Below are 22,268 nucleotides of genomic sequence, written 5' to 3' on the forward strand. Positions count from 1 at the left end.
TGCAGTCATCTGTGAACTTCATTAGCCAGAGGCCTTCTGTGTTACCCTGTACTTCAGAGAAGAAGATACCAAACAGGAGAGGTCCCAGGACGGAACCCTGTGGTACTCCACTTGTCACTGCTTTGAGGTCAGATTTGGAGTCTGCAACTTTTACAGTATGGGTTCTGTCAGTGAGCCAGTTGGCAACCCATCTTGTGACGTAGGGATTTATACCTAGTTTAGTGAGTTTAGCTATAATTCCAGAATGGGGGATGGTATCGAAAGCCTTGGTGAGGTCAAGATAGGCTGTGTGAACCACCTTACCCTCATCCACGGCTTTGTTGACTGCCTCAAAGAAGTCGATCAGGTTCAGGAGGCATGATCTGCCTTTCACATACCCCAACTGGGTGGGATCCAGAGGTTGGAGGTTACCAATGTCTTTGTTTATGAGTTCCATGATGATATGTTCCATGGCCTTGCAGACCAGGCTCGTCAGGCTAATAGGTCGATAGTTCCTGGGATCAGTGGCGGCTCCCCTTTTCTGGAGTGGGATAACTGTTGCTGTGTGCCATTCAGTAGGCACAAAGCCTGATGCGAGGCTAATATTGAACATGGTGCTAAAGTGGGAAGCCAGTTCGTTCTGAAGTTCGTGTAAAACGCAGCCTGGGATGTTGTCTGGTCCCATGCATGTTGTATTTTTGGCTTTAGAGAGTGCAGCTTTTACCTGCGTAGTTGTTATTACAGGGACTCTGCATTCTTCCTGTATAGATATGGGCCCTTTAGGGGGTTAGAGGGGGGTAAAGTTAGCACTGACCCTATCTGCCGGGATGTTGGCAATATCAGTTGGTTCTGTAATTTACATGCCTTTGTGCTGTAACTCAGAGCAAATCTGGGTGTTGCCATCTAGATTCTTGACATAGCTATAGAATGCTTTGTGGTTGTCTGTGGATTTAGTGGTGATTTTGTTTTCGTAGCTAGCTTTGGAGGATCTTATAAGGGATCTCAGCTTCTTACTGAGGCTGACCAGGGAGCTCCTCCACTCATGGGATTTTACTCTCTTTTGCAACAGTTTCTTCCTTCTGTTGTAAAGTTTGTTTATGGCAGGGGACCACCAGATTGGCTTCCTTTTTTTGGAGGGTAGCGTCTTGGTTCTGTTTGGGATAGCACGATCCATGCACTCATGTAAGTGCTTATAGAGTGCATTTGTAGGATTCACCAGTTGTAACTGTATTGTCCATCTGCATGGGTGTCATGAAGTTCACCACTTCTATCTTAAGAAGCATGAAGTTGGCTTTGGAGAAATATTTTACTGTGGTTTCCTTAATGGGGGGTGGGGGCGGGATATGGATATCAAAGGTGATAAGATTATGGTTGGATCGGACCAACGAGGAGTTGACTTCAGGTGTGGAACACCAGTCACTCATGTTGGTAATGACTAGGTCTAGGATATTGTTGCCCCTGGTGGGGGTGTGTATAAGTTGATCTAGGGCATTGGAGTTTATGAATTCCAGAAAGCGTTGAGCTAAGGAGTTGGTACACGAGTAATTTTCCCAATTAATGGTGGGGTAGTTGAAGTCGTCCATTATTAGGGTGTTTGGTTGAACCCTAATATTTTCCAGTACATCAAGAAAAGAAGTGTGGGAATCCTGGGGCATGGTGGGGGATCTGTAGCAAGCTACAATTTGGATTGCAGTTTTGCCCAGAGTTAGTTGCACTTGGATAACCTCAGATGCATTATGCTGAGCAACTAGCCTGGAGGTGTGGATATCCTTAATGAATATGGACACACCCCCACCTTTGGTGTTTCGGTCCAAGTTACATGGCTGAAAAGTGTGGTATGAGTTATAGCCTGGTAGTGCAGGGGTGCTCTCTGGAGCCTTGAACCAGGTCTCAGTCACTGCACATATATCAATGTCCTCCATTTTAAGGAGTGCCTCGAGTGAGTGCATTTTGAGATTTGGACTTCTAGCATTGAGTAGCATTACCCTCAGGTTTTGCTTGCCTGTTCCTGTTATGGTGGTGAATTTATTATTTGAACCCTGCCTAAAAAAGACATGATAGGGGCAGCAAAAGCCTTAGCCAGTATCTGGAATCCCAGGGGCCATAGGTGCAGGCCATCTGTGGCAAAGCATCATGGTCTGTCGACCATGTCATCCCAAGCAGACAAATACTGGATCCCCTTAGAATGACACCAGAATCTTAGCCAATTATTGAAGTCAATCATTTTGTTCTTGTGCTGCGGTATCATTCTGGGCGATGGCAGAATGCATCTCAGGGATAGGGTCATACCTGTCTGGGCTACAAGATCGGAGAGCTCTTCCATGTCTCTTTTCATGTATCTTGACATGCACAGACATTTGCATATTATCTTCACAGAACAAACCAATTCAGGAAGTTTAATTAGCTGTTTGTATCTTTTGCCTCTAACCGCTTTTGTCAGGCAAAAGATTACTAAGATTACTCTGGCTAAATGGATTATGGATTGCATTTCGATGATTTATTTTCTAAAAGGATTAAAATTGCCTCAGTCCCATAGAACTCACTCCACTAGATATATGACTACTTCATCTGACTTTTCTTCTCAAATATCCATTGACAATATTTGCACTGCAGCCACTTAGTCATAGGTTCATAGGTTCATAGGTTTATACTAGGCTATCTGCCCTAAGGCATTTATAAGCCTAGCCCAAATTTTTGTGGCTTACGCCATCCCTTATATGAAAAAATACTGTGCCCATTAGTTTGTTGTGCCTCTGTCCAGCAGTGACACAGAGATGATTCCCGGGGTAAACCTACGATCTCCCATCCACAGGTCTAGATTTCTCTTGAACAGAGTCAGCGAGGTGCTCTGCCTCACATGGACCGGTATTTTATTCCACAGCATAGGGAGTCTCTGAGTGATAAATCTATCCCTCCAGCACGTCCTATTTATATCCGTGCTAAGGTTTAAGTTGCTTGCTCTAGTGGTTTTGGTGCTTGTACTTTTGTTACACATTACAAATTGGACATTGTTTCCAGAAGCAGTACTTCCTTTGGTTCAACAGTGCTCTGGCATGTCCTTCTGTAAGGGCCTCCCAAGAGCTATATAGCTGGGGACTCTGACCCCTTCCTGAGGTAGAATGAAAAGGACAAAATCAGATTTAGAAGTTATGTACTTAGTGTAACTTGGCATCTGTGTTGTCCATTTTCATTCTGGAGACTCTCCATGGTAGTAGTAATCAGTGATGCCTCAGCCATTGCAGGGATGGAATTAGGCCAGGACAGGGAGAAAGCCTTCATGACTGGCAAGTCGGTCAAAGTCCTACCTTCTGAGTCTTCCCTTTGGGTAAACAAATGAGCTGATAGGACTTTTGTCGTAGCTGAAAAATGAATGTGCCATAGGGTGTCCCTCCAGCTAGGGAATGAATGAGTCCAGCTGTCAACCCACAGCAGGAGGAATGAATAGGTTGAATGGGGGAAGGCAAGCCATGCTACTAAGGAACCTGGAGGGTAGAATTTTGATTCCTAACTGCATTTTTACAAGTAATAAATATTTTGAAAGAAACTGAAAAAACTGATATAACAAAAATATATTTGCAAAAGTGGAAAAGATATTTTGTTTTCATGGGCCATGATAAAAGGATTGGATCCTTTTATACTGCTCATACCAAGGTTTTAGTCTGCTTAAACTATTTGATTCTTATCTGGTTTATTCTTCAGTCCAAGGTAAGCCACGGTGGTGCAGCGGTAGCGTTGTTGCCTCACAGCAAGAGGTTCTCCCGTTCGATTCTCGGCTGGAGCGCCTTCTGTGTGGAGTCTGTATGTCCTCCCCATGGTCGAGTGGTGTTTGAAAAACATGCATAGAATGGGCGTGCCTTCATTGAAGGTTGGGCGTCGAGCTGGCACCTTGGCACCTGTAAAAAATCTACTGCCAATCATTAGCAGAGTGGAGTTCCACTGTGGCAACCCCTAACTGGGAAAAGAAGAATCAGTCCAAGGTAAATGTCTGTGCAGTCTGTGTTTGTGTATCAGTTATCACAAAGACAGTAGCTTATCCTTGTGTCAAGGTCTTCCTTAAAAGGGATCCTTCACAAGACCTCCAAAAAGACATTCCCCATCCTTGCAATTTGAACTTCATAATGGAAAAGGTAGGTTTGGCCCTTTTTGAGCCAGTAATTTCAGGAGAGTTAAAACACAGCTCATGGGCCAGTTCCAGTGTTATGGAGGGATGCAGCCCTGACAATGATCCAAGCAGCGTGAGCTCAGTTGGAGTCTCAGGGGTGTTGACGGAGCTAACAAGGGAGAATGGACTTGCCAATCCTTAATGAAGGATGAGGCAAAGCAGGATGGATACAATCACAGCCCCTTAGAGGAGGAATGAAACTGGCATGGCTGTGCTTCAGTGTATTCAAAGATATTACTTTTAAACAGTCCTACCCAAAATGTTGTGATTTATAGGTTCATAGGTTCATACTAGGCTATCTGCCCTAGGGCATTTATAAGCCTAGCCAGAATGTGTTTGGCTTTTGCCACCCATTTTAAATTAATTTTGCTATGCCCTTTTTCGAGGTTAGTATACTCTGCCTCTGTCTAACAGTGACACAGAAGTGACACCTGGGGTAAACCTACAATCTCCAATCCACTCATCAAAATTCCTCTTCAAGAGAGTCAATGAGGGACTCTGCCTAACCTGGACTGGGATTTTATTCCAGAGTGAAGGGAGCCTCTGGGTTATGAATCTGTCCCTCCAGCATGTCCTATTTATTTCAGTGCTGAGGTTCAAGTCTCTTAAGCACATACCTTGATGGGATTTGGATTTTCTGAGGTGCAGCATGTCCATTAATTCCAGGTTGGATATGGCTTTATACATCAGGCACAGATCGCCTCTGAGCAGGCGGTATGCCACTGAGTAGAGCTGGAGTTTCTTTAACCAGGCAGCATATGGCATCTGTTTGAGCCCTTTGATCCTCTTGGTGAGGTACTTTTTGGGTCTTTCCAATTGCTGCAGGTGTCTGGTAAGGTACATCACAAAAGGGGCATTGTACTCAATTATGGGCCTGATGAGGGATGAGTAAAGAGGCACGATGACCTCCCCTGATCTAGATGTGAATCCCTTCATGATTAGGTGGGCTATATAAAATGTTTTTCTAACCACTTTGGCCACGTGGTTGTCAAATGCGAGATTGCTATCAACTTGGGTACCCAGGTCCCTAATTACTTCTTCCGTACTTAATGGATTACCACCTATGTGGTAATTTGTGGGCACTTTGTTTTTGCCAAAGGGGATGACTATACACTTTTTGGTGTTTAGCTTAAGGCCATGGCTCTGGCACCAGTTGTCTGTTTCTATGAGGCCTTTTTGTAGGATGCTTGTGTCAGTTGGAGAGTCGATTATGGCGGCCAGTTTGCAGTCATCTGCGAACTTGGTCAGCCACAGTCCTTCTGTGTTAGCCTGTACCTCCGAGAAATATATACCAAACAACTGAGGTCCCAGGACTGAGCCTTGTGGGATGCCACTTGTAACTGGTTTGGAGTCTGACATGGCTCCAGCAATTCTAACCATGTGGGTTCTGTCCTTGAGCCAGTTTGCAGCCCATCTAGTGACATAGGGGTTTATATTTAAGCTGGTGAGCTTATCTATAATGCCTGAGTGGGGTATTGTATCGAAGGCTTTTGCAAGGTCCAGGTAGGCTGTATGGACCACCTTCCCCTCGTCAATGGCCTTGGTGACTGTTTCAAAGAAATCGACCAGGTTTAAGAGGCATGATCTGCCCTTAACAAAGCCAAACTGGGTAGGATCCAGTGTCTGTAGGTCCCCAATATCTTTATTTATGAGGTCCATGATGATCCTTTCCATAGCTTTGCAGACCAAGCTAGTCAGGCTTATAGTTTCCAGGATCCATTGAGGCACCACATTTGTGGAGAGGGACCACTGTTGCTGTACACCACTCTTTGGGTACATATCCTGTAGTAAGGCTGAGATTGAACAGTAGTTTTATGTTTGAGTTTAGTTCTTCTTGGAGTTCATATAGGACGCAGCCCGGGACACCGTCTGGTCCCATTGATGCTGTGTTTTTTGCTTTGGAGAAGACGGCTCTTACCTGAGCATCTGAGATGTCAGGGGGGCAGCACTCTGCTGGGATAGATATTTGCCCTTTTGGTGGGGAAGGGGGGGAGAAGTTTGCGCTGAACCTGTCAGCTAGGATGTTGGCAATGTCTGTGGGTTCGGTGTATTTTTTTGTCATTTTGGACTAATTCTGAGCATATCTGGGAATTCCCACCCAGGTTCCTAACACAACTAAAGAAAGCCTTGTGATTATCCTTAGTGTCCTGTGCAATTTTTCTCTCAAAGCTGGTCTTAGATGATTTTATGAGTGCCCGTAGTTTTTTGCTAATACTGATCAGAGGTGCCTTCCCTTTTTGGAATGTTGCTCTATCATGTAGTAGCTTCCTCCTTCTATTGTATAGTTTGTTTATGGCTGGGATCCACCAGACAGGATGCCTAACCTTGGAGGATTGGGTCTTGGTTTTATTTGGGATTGCATGATCCATGCATTCCTGAAGGTGTTCATAGAATGCGTTTATAAAGGATTCTGCGGTCTCGGCCGTATTTTCCACAGGCCCGGGGGCTTTGAAGGATTCCACCTCGGTTTTGAGGAGTGTGAAATTTGCTTTAGAGAAGTTTTTCACTGTGGTTTTCTGGGCAGGGGCTGGGGTCGGGATGTGAATATCTAGTGAGATTAGTTTATGGTCTGATCTTACCAGTGAGGGATACACTTCTGGTCTGGAGCATAGAGTCCCCATGTTGGTGATGATCAGGTCCAGTATGTTTTCCCCTCTTGTGGGAGTGGCAACAAGTTGTTCCATAGCATTTGAGTTTATAAATTCTAGGAACCTTTGGGCTAGGGTGTTGGAGCTAGAGTAATGCTCCCAGTCTATGTTAGGGTAGTTGAAGTCACCCAATATAATGGTGTTTGGAGAGACCTTCATATTTTCCAGTGTTCTCAGGAAGGCCGAGTGGGGTTCCTGGGTTTGGGAGGGTGGTCTGTAGCAGGCTATAAACTGGAAGGCAGTTTTACCCACTGTTAGTTGCACATGGATAGTCTCTGATGCTTCATGCTGTGCCACCATCCTGGAGGTGTGGGTATCTTTGACGAATATTGATACTCCCCCTCCTTTTGTGGTTTGGTCCAAATTTTGGGGCCGAAAAACATGGTATGAGGTATAACCTGGTAGTGCTGGGGTGCTCTTGGGAACCTTGAACCAAGTTTCTGTTATTGCACAGATATCGATGTTCTCCATGCTAAGGAGAGTTTCGAGTGCGTGCATCTTGAGGTTTAGACTTCTGGCGTTGAGTAGCATTACTCTTAGTTTCTTATCCCTTGTGATACCTATGGAGGTGGGTTTGTCTTTTGAGCCTTGCCTAAAAAAGGCACTATGGGGGTGGCAAGAGCCTTTGCCAATATCCGAAAGCCCAGGGGTGACAGGTGCAAGCCGTCCCTAGCGAAGCATCGTGGCTTGTCGAGCATGTCATCCCAGGCATACAGGCATTGGATCCCCTTTGAATGACACCAATACTTAAGCCAATTGTTGAAATTGATCATCTTGTCTTCATATTGTGGCATCATTCTTGGTGAGGGTAAGATGCTACTCAAGGTCAGGGTCATACTGGCCTGGGCTACATGCTCAGAGAGCTCCTCTCTCTTTACTCTTACAATGACCCTTTCTGAAGAATGTAGTAAAGTTGTGTGTAATCATACTTGTCATAATGGTAGATCTTTGAGGAGTAGCCACTTTAAACTGTAAACCACCCTCTTTTCCATGAGAAAGGTTTAAAATGTATTTCTTCTTCTTTATGGTACCTTAACACAGTCAGTTATTAATGTTTTTGTTATAAATTCATTATGCATTGGCTTCATGGGCTATGAGGGTCTTTAGGGCTCAAAGAAATAAAGCAGCATCCTAGAAGTGCTCAGTTTATATGCAGGGGCGGCCCATGCTATTGGACTGCCGGACTGCAGCCCCCTCAACTTTAAAATAAAGAAATAAAAAGAAATAAATAGAACATTTTTTTTTATAAATCGCGGACTTCGCGCATGCGCACTAGTCCAGACCAGGGGCGACTCGTCCTATCAGACTGCAGCCCTCCCACCTAGACAAAAACAAAAAAATATCTGTTAAACTTAAACACAAAATTCACAAGCCCCGATCCTGACTGCCTTAACAGCAGTCCGGATAAGTACAAACAGGTACCCAGCAATCATTGCTGTGAGATACCAAGATTCTGTGCGGTGATGACTGCACCACACAGAGGAGCTCCAGACTGCTTCAGCCACAGTCAGAGCCAATGAGAGGACTGAGCTGCTCTCGCAGGACTTGTGAGACAGTGCGCGGGCTTCAGTCAGGAGCAAAGGTGTGTGTGCTGAAGGAGCTGGTCACTTACTTGGGCTGGTGAGTACCGGGTCGCTGATCTTCTGGGCTGAAGGAGCTGATCGCAAAGGGTGTGTGTGGATTGCTTTACATCTTCTGGGCTGAAGGAGCTGATCGCAAAGGGTATGTGTGGATTGCTTCGTGTGTGCTGAAGGAGTTGATTGCTTACTTGGGCTGTTGAGTACCGGGTCGCTTCACTGGTGTTCTCGTTTGGGCTGATGAGTACCGGGTCACATTTGGGCTGAAGGGGCTGGTGAGTACCAGGTCGCTGATCACTTTGCTGGTGTTCTCATTTGGGCTGAAGGAGCTGATCGCTGGTGTTCTCGTGGTCGCTGATCTAGTTGTTCACTTTGGCTGGTAGGAGTGTGTGAAGGAGCGTTTGGGCTGGTAGGAGGTGGTCGCTGATTGTGTGTGTGTGAAGGAGCATTTGAGCTGGTAGGAGGTGGTGTGTGTGAAGGAGCGTTTAGGCTGGTAGGAGGTGGTGTGTGTGAAGGAGCGTTTGGGCTGGTAGGAGGTGGTGTGTGTGAAGGAGCGTTTACCAGCCCACTGAAAGAAAGTAAATCCCCTAAAAATGCATACATAATGACCATTTTGTACCTGATAGCACGTTGGGCTTGTAAAGCAGTTGGCATTTGGATTTTAAAATTATAATAGCCTTAGCTAGATGTGTGATAATACATGTTCACTGCTAGCCCCAGAGAGATTTGTTTCTCCCAGAAAAGCAGTATGCTTATGTCAGGGATTTGTATTCAGAAATGTGGTTACTATAGCTACATTTTGGTATCATGTCACTAGCGACTTTAATAAGATAGGGTCCCTAGATATTTTGCATGATGAAAATGACATATTTATACTTGTGCGTCTATAAGATGTTCTAAGTTTCACATATGCTGACATAAGGAGGTGGTGTGTGTGTGTGTGTGTGTGTGTGTGTGTGTGTGTGTGTGTGTGTAATGCCCCAGTTACTATATACTGGTGGCTAGAGAGAACAAATGGTGGTGGGTAGAGATACCCAAGCTTGAACCCTGCACCTTGGATGCAGGTGTTAAGGACCTGAATTCCCTACCCACCACCATTTATAAAAAAAAATGCAGATTTTTGCCTCATATTTGCTCTAATCTGTTCCTCATAATATCTGTGGTTTCTAAATGTTGCAATGCTTGATATTTGATGGTGCAGTGGTAGCATTGTTGCCTCACAACTGCAGGTTCTCAGGTTTGATTCTTTGCTGTGGTGCCTTCTGTGTGAGTTCTGCATCTTCTCCCTGTGTTTGTGTGAGTTTGCTTTTGTGTCCTCCTATGTTACTTACAAAGACATGTCTGCATTATTTCTTCCTGGGCCTCTGCTGAAAATTGTTTTTTTGTTCCAAATCAGATTGTCTTGATTAACAAATGTTAAATAAAATTGACAGGCGTTTGAATTTCAGACTTCAGGTTTCTGAATGTTTAAGTCCTTACATATTTGATGGTGCAGTGGTAGCATTGTTGCCTCACAGCTATAGGTTTTCTGGTTTGATTCTTGGCTGGGTTGCCTTCTGTGTGGAGTCTGCATCTCATCCCTGTGTTTGTGTGGATTTGCTCTGGTGTCCTGCCATTTTACAAAGACATGTGTCTGCAGTATTTCTCCCTGGGCCTCTGCTGAAAATTGTTTTTGTTCCGTCAGAAGTAAAATTCACAGGCATTTGAATTTCAGACTTCATATTCTTCAGAAAATACATAGTAACACAACCTTTTATTCTAGCAATTTATAAGTTTATAAGATGAATATTTGAAATGTGTCCTCATTTTTGGGACTGTATTACCCCATTATTAGCTTTGTCCAGGTTTTTTGTGCCAAGGTTGACAACTATAGCAAGAACTGAATTCACTGAATATGTCTGAGGGCTGTATTCCCTCATTACTGGGTTTGTCCAGGTGTTTTGTGCTAAGAGGTTGACAGCTATGGTGAGAACTGAATTCATTAAATGATAGCCATTTAAGTTTCAGTCTTCCTCTCTTTCACAAAGCAGCTGATTTGGCGTAGTGGTATGTTGCTCTGACTGTTTTGCACAGGGGCCTTGGCAGTAAAATGTATGGTGGTAACACAGCATTTTATTCTATCAACTTTCCAATATTATACAAGCAATGTGTCCCTGGTTTTTGGCCTTTTGACCCCCCCCCCCAATAAATTTGGCTTTTTCCAGATTTCTTGTGCTGCGAAGTTGAGATGCAGTTGAGTATTGAGTAGATTTTACAAGGAGCTGAGAGCTGTAAGGGGAAGGGAAGTTTAGTGCTGCTTATGCTAAGTCAGCTTGCATTGTTAATAGCACAACAGGTTGTGTACTTGCTTTTGATGCAGAAGGTTGTTGGTTCTACTCCCACAAGGGGCGAATGCTGCCATACTGAAAAAGTTAAGATGCTAACTATGAGCCTGTTATCAGTCTGCCATCCATTTCCTATTGCAATATGACTAGCTTATTTTTAATGTAATATAGGCAATTTATTCCTCGGGCATCAGACACTTTAATTTTTTGATGAAACTATGAAATATAAAGGTGTTTGTTAGCAGCAACCTCTTCATTAGTTACAGATTTATTTAATGTGGAATTATTTAGATGACTTTTTTACTTCAGAGATTGTGCATATTTACTAATAATGGTGGACTGTAGAATTGTGCATATTTGCTGATAATGGTGGACTGTAGAAGTTTGAGTAGACTTTTATGATGTAAATGTTATGAATTGGGCAGTTTTGTCATTATTGGTGCATGCATTTTGATTCATTGTTTACTGGAAAAATGTTCAAAACAATAGGAAGGTGTATCAAAGAGCACATGTATGTTTCATATGCAAGGGGCCTATGATTTGAAAACAGCCCAGAATTAATCTTTATCTGCCATTGGTAAAATGTATTTTCTTTGAATGTGGGTTTCAATGCTGTTTCAATGAATGTAAGTTTCAAGGGCAGAGAAGTTTTAATGCTAAGTTTGTTTAGCAGATGTCTTAGTGTTTGTGCTGTAAAATGCAAAATAAAACTTTCAAATGAAGTCCAAATCATCATAGAAGTAAATCAGTATGCACATTAGTGTTTATGGTAAATGGAGTGAAATAGCCAAGTAATGGATCATTGGCATGGCTGCAGGGGGAGGCTCCATTCGACCATGATTTTGTGAGGGGGAAGGGTGGCAAACTTAGCTCCAGCTGAACTACACCTCCCAACTGTCCAGATTTTCAAAGTATGAACAGATTTTTGCTTCTTATTTTTGGTTTGTTCCTCATAAAATTAGTGGTTTTCTGGCAAATCATTTAGGAATTAAGTCACTAAATAATGACACACTGAGTTTCAGACTTCATAACCTTCAGAAAAATGCATGCTAAAATAAGACCTGTTGTTCTATCAACTGTCTCAGTTTATACAAGAGCAATTTTTAGTACTGTTTATATGTTCCCCCAATATATTTGGCCTTGTCCAGATTTATTGCATTAACAGGTTGAGAGGTACATGCAAATAAATTGCTTTATAGAATTAGGCATAGCCAAACCTCTCAACTGTCCCTGATTTTGGCTCAAAATGTTGCTCTTCCCCTAATAATCCCTCTGCAAAATAGCAATTTTGGAAGAAAACATGGAAGGTTTACAATTAAGAAATAACTGTAATAATCAGTTACAGATTACTTCTATTTCAGAAATGCATGTAGATTCTTTTATTTTGTCAGCTGCTCAAGTTAGCAGTACTCATATTAAAGTGTCCCTTCTTTGACAGGTTCCCAGCTGTATTGTGTGGCTATTTTATATTTTTGCATCACATTTTTGGTCCATTTTTCATAAAATTGTGTTTTTTGGCAAATTAGTGACAAATCATTAAAGACTGAAGTTAGAAAATAATGACAGACATTTGAGTTTCAGATTTCATACCATTCAGAAAATTCATACTAATGCAAGACCTATTCTATTATCTTTCTAAGTTTATAAGAGCAATATTTTAAAAATTGTCCTTATTTTTGGGACTTTGTCCAGATTTCTTGCTCTGAGGTTGAGATGTATGACAAATGTGTCAGGGTCATCACAGTCAGCTAGAGACATTTCAAATTGTGACATACTTGTTGCACCCCACTCCCCCATGTAGTGACTCTGGATGTGTCAAAGCAAGGCAAGGAGTAGTTATGCAGTGTAAATGTGCGAGTATCCCCCCCATCCAAGGTAGACACAAGTACTAGAGTGGCTTTTCATCTGTCCTTGATTTTTGCAGAATGGTCTGGTTTCTGTCATATTTTTTGTACTGTTGATTTATGCTTATTACTCAAAGTGCCTGTTGCTCTGTGTTTAAGTAGCAATACTTTAATGACCATCAGGTAAGCCTGGCTGAGATTGTAAAATGCAAGTAAGCTTCCTTTAATAAGCATACTGTTAAAGAATTGCCAACACTGAAGGCCTTTCTGTTGTTGCCATGTAGAGAATACTTAACTAGATAATGTAGAAGCCTTGGGTATTGAAATGCATATGACAGTATTTGTAATAAAGGACAGGATTACATTATTTTAAGAAGCTAATTACACTTGGAGACTTCCAGTCATCTCTGCAGGCTTTACCCGTAAACTAAACAGAATGCCAATCGTGTGGTCCATAACCTGTACAGTAATCCTTTTAAGCAATGTATCTTGAGCTTATTTCTTGTTTGCTTTTCATTTTTTACTTTGATCATGTTTTCCCCATGAAACAAGTAGATAGTTGTCAGGCAGCAGGTCTTTTTTTGGATAAGGAACATTTTTACAAGTGGGGGCATCAGAGATTTCTACTTTCAGCATGTTACTTGGTACTGTAATAAAGCTGAATATAAATTATAATTAGAACTGCAGTGCAAGAAGTGGTTTGAGTAGAGTGCTGCTTGTTTTTCTTATACTTGATTTTGACTGGCATTCCAGTAATGTATTTAAATAGTAATTTATTTTTTCATGCCTCACAACCTTTTTGTTTCCATCTAGATATTAAGTAAGCTGTCATGCAGCCAATGCATTAATTTATTTATTTTTCTTCTACACTTCATTTTGTCTTGACTGGACTTGCATAATGACGGTTTGGCACACAGGATAGCGTATTTAATTAAAGTTACAGTTTTTGTGGTTTTGAGCATAGCCCCTCCCCTTTCTAGATGGTCACACCCCTTCCCATTGACCCCTCCCATTCAGCTGTCCCCTGCAGCCCCCCTTTGATTTGAAGTCACCAGCTGCCACTGTTATGGCAACTTGTTACATTTACCAGCATTCAAAGGAATGCAGCTGGGAGACCAACATCTGTCTTCATAGAGATAGGCACATATGATGGAATTTTTAGTCAGGAATGCAGGTAGATAAGGTGGGTAAAACTGAAAGGTATTTATTGTGAGAGTGGCCATTCCTTGAAGAGCTTTTGGTATTGTAATTATACTTACACTCTTAAGCTTCTCCTTAAAGTGAGAAAAGACATGGAGCTGAAAGCACCCACACAGTACAGAGTGCCACAGATACACAAATTTGGATACTAGAAGAATCTCAGCAGGGAGAATTGAAGTGAACAGTTGTAGGCTCTATGGTTGTTGTAATTGTGTGCATGTGAGCATTAATCATTTGTAGCAGGAGGGTGCCTTACATAGATGTTTATCAAATGTATTTTATGTAGACAGAAATCAGTGATCCTTTTCTGTCTAAAGTAAAACAGTAAATGCAAAAGCAGAGTTGCAGGGTGTAAAGTGCATTGAGTAAAGGTTGAAGTTAATACTGTAATTCAGGAAACTGGTGGCATTGGGAGAAAGTTTAACCTAATCGTAGAATTCAGACAAAGCTTAGCTTAAAAGAAATAGCCTGCAGCTCCTTGCATGGTGTCAAAAATATGCAGTAACTCCTGCCTGAAACATACTTGTTTGTTTGTAATGGATAAACAGATAAAGCATACTATACATTAGGGTAAAGCCTTGATAAAGCCTGACATTGGTCAGGCGAAAGCGCTTGATTTTATTACTCTTTGAGTGTTTCGTGAATAAAGAATTGGATTATTTGGCAGCCTTTTTGTTCGTGGACTATTGATTCTTGGTTTTCGGTTCACATTTTGCTTTTCTTCGTATTAACTTATAGTGGTATGTGACCAAGGAGCTTCTGAAGATTGTGTTTTTTTCTGTACTAAATCACTTAATTTTCTGCTGTAAATAATTAACGGATTTTTATAATTCCACTTAACAGGTTGCTTCTGGGATGGCCTACATAGAGCGCATGAATTACATTCACCGAGACCTACGATCAGCAAACATCTTGGTTGGTGACAACTTAAGATTCAAGATAGCTGATTCTGGATTAGCACAGTTGATCGAAGACAATGAGTACACAGCATGGCAAGGTAGAGTTGTTAAGACATTTGTTGCAGTTTTTGGTTGCAGACCAGGTTTTCCCTCCTGTACTACACAGGAGTCATATCACATATACAACAATAACTACATTTGCCTCTTATTTAGAGAGTTGGTTGAATTTTCTTGCCTAATATAAAGGTGGCAGTGCCTAATTGTTATATTGATGACCCAAATTCATCAGCACATTTGGATAGCAGATCAAGTGCAGTGGTGCTGGGGAGATTTGCACTACGTCCTTTAATTAGCTGTCCAAGTTAACTGGGATAAGGATTCATTCTACTCTGTACAAGTAGTGCAAGGCACTGGCCAAATGTCAGTTGTGCACACTGGAAAAAAAACAGAAGGTTTTGTCTGCTTATCCTACGTATAAGTGCTCTCTCAAAGCAAACAAAGGTGTAAGGGAGATTTCTGAATTTTGTGGTTTGCTCTTACCTCACTGAGACACACACACACACTTATTTGTATGTAGGTTTGAAGCTCAGAACATCCTGTTTTAACTGTTAATTTGACGTGTAACATTTTCAAAACAGGAAATGTGGCATGCAGTTGTTGTTTGTCTTTTCGGCTTTTCCCGATTAGTGGTCATCACAGCGGAACTCCTGTCTGCTAATGATTGGCAGTAGAGTTTTATGGTGCCGAGTTGCCAGCCCGACGTCCAACCTTCAGTAAAGGCATGCCCATTCACACATGTCTTTCGGAGGCCACTCGACAGCAGGGAGGACATGCAGACTCCACACAGAAGCCACTCTAGCCTAGAATCAAACAGGGGAACCTCTTGCTGTGAGGCAACAATGCTACCGCTGTACCACTGTGGCTTAGGAAATGTGGCATACAGTAAGGCTTGCAATAGTCTGACTGATGTCAAGCCACCAGTGAGGTTACATTACTGGAACTTTGTTGCTTTAGCATTTTTATTAATAACCTGAAACTGGAGTCACAAATACAGCGGTTAATTGGAGTAATAGGTACTGTGAGTGAAAAGGAAGACGACAGCGGAACTAGGTTGCGAAATCTAAAGATGGCAACAGGAGACATTTGTACCATTAGATCTGATGTCAGTTTTCATTCTGCCCTCAACTCTTGGGTTCAGGTGTGATCCTCGGATACATCTTGGCAGTTACTTTAGCTTGTGACCACCAAAAAGCTCTCGAGCTACTCCCGTATCCACAATGCACCAGTCCCTAACATACCTCCGATCTCTTTTTGCCACTTTCGCATTTAGACATGGTCACTTTCAGCTCACGAGTGTCTTAGTGTGGGAGATAAGTTAAAACATTTTATAACTTTTTCTGTAGCTTTAATTACTTAATTTCTACAATTTTTAACCTTTTCTTGTACCTCCCCGTATTTTACACATTTTTATCCTGCATACCATTGTTTGTAGGCCTTCCTTCCTTCCCTTATTTTCTGTAGTTTATGTGGCTGTGTAATTATTTATTACCATTCTTGGTAAAATTCACTTTTTTCTGGTTAACTCTTTCTAAAAAAATATATAAATAAAATAATAATAATAATAATAAAATAATTTGTCTACTTCTTTATATTATTGTTATTTTCTTCTAATAGTGATGTTCAAAAAAGGAGAGAAAGGTTCTTCCATCTTTAAAAAATCTCAAAAATGTGGGCAGAAATTCCCCTTGTCTGATGTGCATATTTTATGTGTATATTGTTTGGGTCAGACCATCTACCCCAGAGCAATTGCAGATAGAAAGAAAAACGTACTCTGAAAGGACTACTGCCATCGTTTTCTCAAAGGCTGTTTCTGAGGCTCATTCCCCCAAACAGAAATTTAAGTAGTCTTTAAAGATGTCTTTGGCTCCTTCTGGTTCTTCAACACCAATATCAGATCCTACTTCTGAGCCTCCTTGAAAGAAGCATTGCAAATCATATCCGAAGACTACTCTGATTCAGCCAGCTTCAGACTTGAAAGAGACTTCCTCAGATCTTACTGTGTTGGATCCAAAGTCTTTGCATGAACATGGTATTCTCCTTCATTATATCCATTGCCTTCCAGGGTGCAATCCCCATTCCTTGAATTCAGCCACCATTCCAAACCTCCAATGGTCACTTCCTCTTGTTCTTCCAGAAGTCTGACAGAGGCTGATGTGGATAGGATGATGAGGAAATTTCGCTTGCCACAGTTACAGATCTGTGATCTTCTGACTCAAACCCCTTGAGTCAGGAAGTCTGTATTTCTACCACCCTGCCAATATCAGCTCCTTCTCTGATCCGACTGACTGATTCAGAGCCCCTGGATCTGAGCCTTCTGGGTCCATCTGCATTGGATCTGAGAATTTTCTCATTTTCGGCTCCAAAGCTTCCTCTGAGTGCATCGGCTCTGACTTCTTTAGATCTGGATGACTTTTGGAGCTGAAGCATCCCTGTAGGATCTGAAGCATTAGAGCTGACTCGGAAGCTTTTGGAGCCATCTCTTCCCCTCAGAGCTTGGGCACTGGATAGCTTGACTCCAACTTCCGCCTTGGGTGGATTGCCTTCAGGGCAAGGGAAGCTGATGGAGAAGAAATGTTTCTTCTTGGCTCCATTGGCTTCCTTCTCCCTGGAGCACTCTACCTTTGAGGTAGTGAAGAGAGTGCTTTCTGCTCCGGCAGGACAGATGGATCCTACCTCCTTAGATCTTCCCCTTGCATCTTGTATGTCTTTGTGCCGTGAGCCACTTCATTCTATGCCACAGAGACAACCATCTCAAAGTATCCAGGACACCCAGCAGGGTTTTACATTCTCTTCTGTACTTCACTGGAACATCCCACTGAGGAAGTCCCTAGGAAGAAGAATTGCAAGAGGAGGCACTTAGACTCCCCTCAGGAGTCAGTCACAGAAGATTCTGATTTTGATGAAGGAGAAGGGTCTTCAAAAATTCACCCAAAGATGTCTGATTTGGAAACATTCTTGAGATCCTTAAGCAGAGGGGTGGCTGATAGGTTCATAGGTTCATAGGTTTATACTAGGCTGTCTGCCCTAAGGCATTTATAAGCCTAGCCCAAAGTTTTGTGGCTTACGCCACCCCTTATGTTAAAAAATACTGTGCCCATTAGTTTGTTGTGCCTCTGTCCAGCAGTGACACAGAGATGATTCCTGGGGTAAACCTACGATCTCCCATCCACCAGTCAAGATTTCTCTTGAACAGAGCCAGCGAGGTGCTCTGCCTCACATGGACCGGGATTTTATTCCACAGCATAGGGAGTCCCTGGGTGACAAATCTATCCCTCCAGCATGTCCTATTTATATTCGTGCTAAGGTTTAAGTCGCTTGCTCTAGTGGATCTGGTAGATTTGGATTTTTTGAGGTGGAGCATGTCCATTAATTCCGGGTTGGACATGGCCTTGTATGTCAGGCACAGGTCAACTCTGAGCAGACGGTATGCGACTGAATAGAGCTGGAGTTTCTTCAGTCTGGCAGCATATGACAGATTTTGGAGTCCCTTTATCCTTTTGGTGAGGAACTTTTGGGGTCTCTCCAATTGCTGCAGGTGTCGGGTGAGATACATCCCGAATGGGGCAGTGTACTCGATCATTGGTCTGATAAGTGAAGAGTACAGGGGAACAATGACCTCACTTGATCTGGATGTGAATCCCTTCATGATCAGGTGGGCAATGTAGAAGGTCTTTCTAACCACTTTAGCAATGTGAGTGTCAAAAGAAAGGCCACTGTCAACCTGGGTCCCCAGGTCCCTGATAACCTCTTCTGTGCTTAGTGGATTGCCACCTATATGGTAGCTTGGGGTTACCTTGTTTTTCCCGAAGGGTATGACTATACATTTTTGGCATTTAACTTCAGGCCATGGCTCTGGCACCAGCTATCAGTTTCCGTGAGACCCTCTGAAGGATATCTGTGTCCGATGTACTTTCCACTATGGCCCAGTTTGCAGTCATCTGCAAACTTTGTCAGCCATAGTCCTCCTATGTTTGCCTGTACTTCTGAGAAGTAGATGCTGAACAACAGGGGCCAAGGACTGAGCCCTGTGGGACACCACTTGTGACCGGCTTGGAGTCTGACATGGCGTCAGCAACTCTAACCCTGTGGGTTCTGTCCTTTAGCCAGTTTGCAACCCATCTTGTGACATATGGGTTTACATTTAAGCTGGTAAGTTTCTCTATAATACCCGAGTGGGGTATTGTGTCGAAAGCTTTTGCAAGGTCAAGGTAGGCTGTATGGACTGCCTTTCCCTCATCAATGGCCTTGGTGACTGTTTCAAAGAAGTCAACCAAGTTCAAAAGGCATGATCTGCCCTTGACAAAGCCAAACTGGGTCGGGTCCAATGTCTGCAAGTCCCCTATGTATTTGTTTATGAGTTCCATTATGATCCTCTCCATAGCTTTGCAGACCAGGCTTATTAAGCTTATGGGGCGGTAATTACCAGGGTCCGTAGAGGCACCGCCTTTGTGGAGTGGGACCACAGTTGCCGTACGCCACTCCTTGGGCACGTATCCTGTGGTAAGGCTAAGATTAAACAGCTGCCTTATGTGTGGGTTTAGTTCCTTGTTGAGTTCGTGTAGCACACAGCCGGGGACACCATCCGGTGCCATTGATACTGTGTTTTTAGCTTTAGAGAGAGCAGCTTTCACCTGCACATTTGAGATGTCTGGGAGGCTACACTCCGCTGGGATTGTTATCTCTCCTTTTGGGGGGGAGAGGGGGGTGAAGTTTGCACTGAACCTGTCTGCCAGTATGTTGGCAATGTCTGTGGGTTCAGTGATTTTTGTATCATTTTGGACTAATTCTGAGCATATCTGGGAGTTTCCACCCAGGTTTCTAACATAGCTGAAGAAGGCCTTATGATTGTCTTTTGAATCTATGGCAATTTTTCTCTCAAAGTTGGCCTTGGATGATTTTATGAGTGCTCGTATTTTTTTACTAATAATGATCAAGGGTGTCTTCTCTTTTATGGATTTTGCTCCATCATGTAACAGCTTTGTCCTCTTATTGTAAAGTTTGTTTATGGCTGGGGTCCACCAGACTGGACATTTGCCCTTGGTGGAAAGAGTCTTGGTTTTATTAGGGATTGCCTGATCCATGCAGTCCTGGAGGTGTTCGTAGAAGGCATTTGTAAGGGCTTCCACAGCTTGGGTTGTGGTTTCCACTGGCTCGGGGGCCTTGAAGGATACCACACCAGTCTTGAGTAGTGTGAAGTTTGCTTTAGAGAAGTTCTTCACTGTGGTCTTTTTTGTTTGGGGTGGGGGCGGGATGTGGATTTCCAGTGAGATTAGTTTGTGATCTGATCTCACCAATGAGGGATATACTTCCGGTGTGGAGCATTTTGTCCCCATGTTTGTGATGATGAGATCTAGTATATTTTCTCCTCTTGTGGGAACGGTGACTAGTTGTTCCATGGCATTTGAATTTATGAACTCCAGGAACCTTTGGGCTAGAAAGTTGGGGCTTGAGTAATGTTCCCAGTCTATATTCGGGTAGTTGAAGTCACCCAATATAATGGTGTTTGGAGATACATTTATACCCTCCAGTGTCTTCAGGAAGGCTGTGTGGGGTTCCTGAGTTTGAGAGGGTGGCCTGTAGCATGCTACAAATTGTAGGGCAGTTTTGCCTATGGTTAATTGCACCTGGATGGTTTCCGATGCTTCGTGCATTGCCACCAACCTGGAGGTGTGGGTATCCTTGATGAATATGGATATACCCTCTCCTTTTGTGGTGTGGTCCGGGTTTTGGGGCCGGAACACATGATATGAGGTAAAACCTGATAGTGCCGGGGTGCTCTCAGGAGCCTTGAACCAGGTTTCAGTCACAGCACAGACATCGATGTTCTCCATACTGAGAAGGGCCTCGAGTGCGTGCATTTTGAGATTTAGACTTCTGGCATTGATCCTGTGATAACCCTTCCCCCAGAGGAATCAGTATTCTGAGAAGCCTTTGGAGTTGGCCCCTCCACCTCCTAGGGTACTCTACTAACCAATGAGATCATTGACGTGGCTTGCAAGTGGGCATGGAAGGAGCCTGATTTAGTTGAGCTAATCCTCAAGAGACCAGATCAGATTTTGGCTCCACCAGTATGTGGGGAATACTGGAGAAACAGAGTGCCCGTAGATGCTATGGTCATAGCGGCAGCCACAAAGAAGGAACTTAAGGAGCAAAGTTTCTCTGCCCACCCTCCTAACAGAGAGTTTAGGGCACTGGACAGGTTTGCGAAGCCTGTGTATGCTTCAGCAAGTTTTGCCCTTAGGTTGCTGAACTATCTGGCACACTTTATGAGACTTCAAAGGGATTTGATAAAAGAACTGTCAAAATCCCTTTTGGGGACTAATACTGTCAAGGCTCACACTTCTGTGACCTCTCATTTGGCTACTTTACAGGCTATTTCTAATTTGGCCGTGAGGCTTAGCTGTCATACAGATGAAGGTGCCTCAAGGGCAGCAGGTTCAGACATTTCCATTAGGAGACATGCCTGGATGCGTGTGTGTGTGTTTTTGTGGAGCCCTTTAAATGCTTGTTCATCAATGCACCCTTTGACAGCAGTTCCCTGTTTGGCCCTAAATTTAAATAGACACTCCCAAGGTGTGAAAAAGATGGAAAGATCCAATCTGCAGTGGATGCATGTTTCTTGACTCCTCAAAGATCCTTCTCTAGGAATCAATGAGGAGGTTGAAAAATTTGGCTCAAAAAGTCCAAGGGTCCTTTCTAAGATCCACATGGAGATAGTTCCCCCAGGTGTAGAGGGGAGAACTCAAATGGATGATGACACCCATGCAGCAGAGGAGGTCAGCAAAACCAGGGGTCCAGAGTTTCTTTTTCTAGTAGATCCTACCAGCACTCCTGAAAGGAGGACCGATTGTCCACCTCTGGGGGCGGTCAGTGAGGCATTTATCCCTGCACCAGAGAGCCTGGCTAAATTTAGCAAAAGATACATGAGTGCAGAGAATTATTTCCAGAGGTTATATAATTCCCTTTTCCCTTCCACCTCCATCCATATACGAAATTCCCAATGTTCCACACAGTCAGGGGAAAACAGCAGCAATAGAAATACAAAAGCTGCTAGAAAAAAAGAGTCATCCAAGAGGTCCCACCAGACCAGATAGAATCCAGACCTTACTCAAGATTCTTTTAGTGCTAAAGAAAACAGGGGACTGGAGATCAGTTCTGGATCTCAGTGAATTGAACAAAGCCGTTCGACAGACAAAATTTTGGATGGTCACGGTTCAGTCCATTCTGCCTTTTCTAGGCAAGGATGACTGGATGTGCTTGATAGACCTTCAGGATGGGTACTATTACATAAAAGTGAACAGACAATCCAGAGGATATTTATGGTTCCAGCTGGGAGCCAGTCACTAAACGTTCAGAGCACTGTCCTTTGGCCTTACTGCAGCCCCCAGGGTGTTCACCAAATGCATAGCAGTGGTAGCAACTCACTTGAGACTGCAGTGATTCCAGGTGTTTCCATACTTAAATGACGTAAAAAGGCAGAAAACACTTCCCACTGTTAATAAACAGCCAACAAACAATACAAAATTCAAGAAAAAAGTTAGCTGTTCTCCACAGCTAAAATCCTGGTGGCTTTGA

The 22,268-nt window shown here is 43.1% G+C and overlaps 1 protein-coding gene across 1 annotated transcript in view; it reads left to right on the top strand.

Annotated features, from left to right (window-relative positions):
* Positions 1 to 22,268, top strand: part of LOC122792908 (tyrosine-protein kinase Fyn-like) — an 80,935-nt gene that overhangs the window by 43,873 nt on the left and 14,794 nt on the right. The window contains exon 4 of the mRNA XM_044060465.1: positions 14,578 to 14,731. Coding sequence (XP_043916400.1) covers positions 14,578 to 14,731 — 154 coding nt within the window. The remainder of the gene's footprint in view (positions 1 to 14,577; positions 14,732 to 22,268) is intronic.

Source organism: Protopterus annectens, chromosome 2.part0 (assembly GCF_019279795.1).
Source record: "Protopterus annectens isolate FY-2018-M chromosome 2.part0, PAN1.0, whole genome shotgun sequence".
Lineage (NCBI taxonomy): Eukaryota > Metazoa > Chordata > Ceratodontiformes > Protopteridae > Protopterus > Protopterus annectens.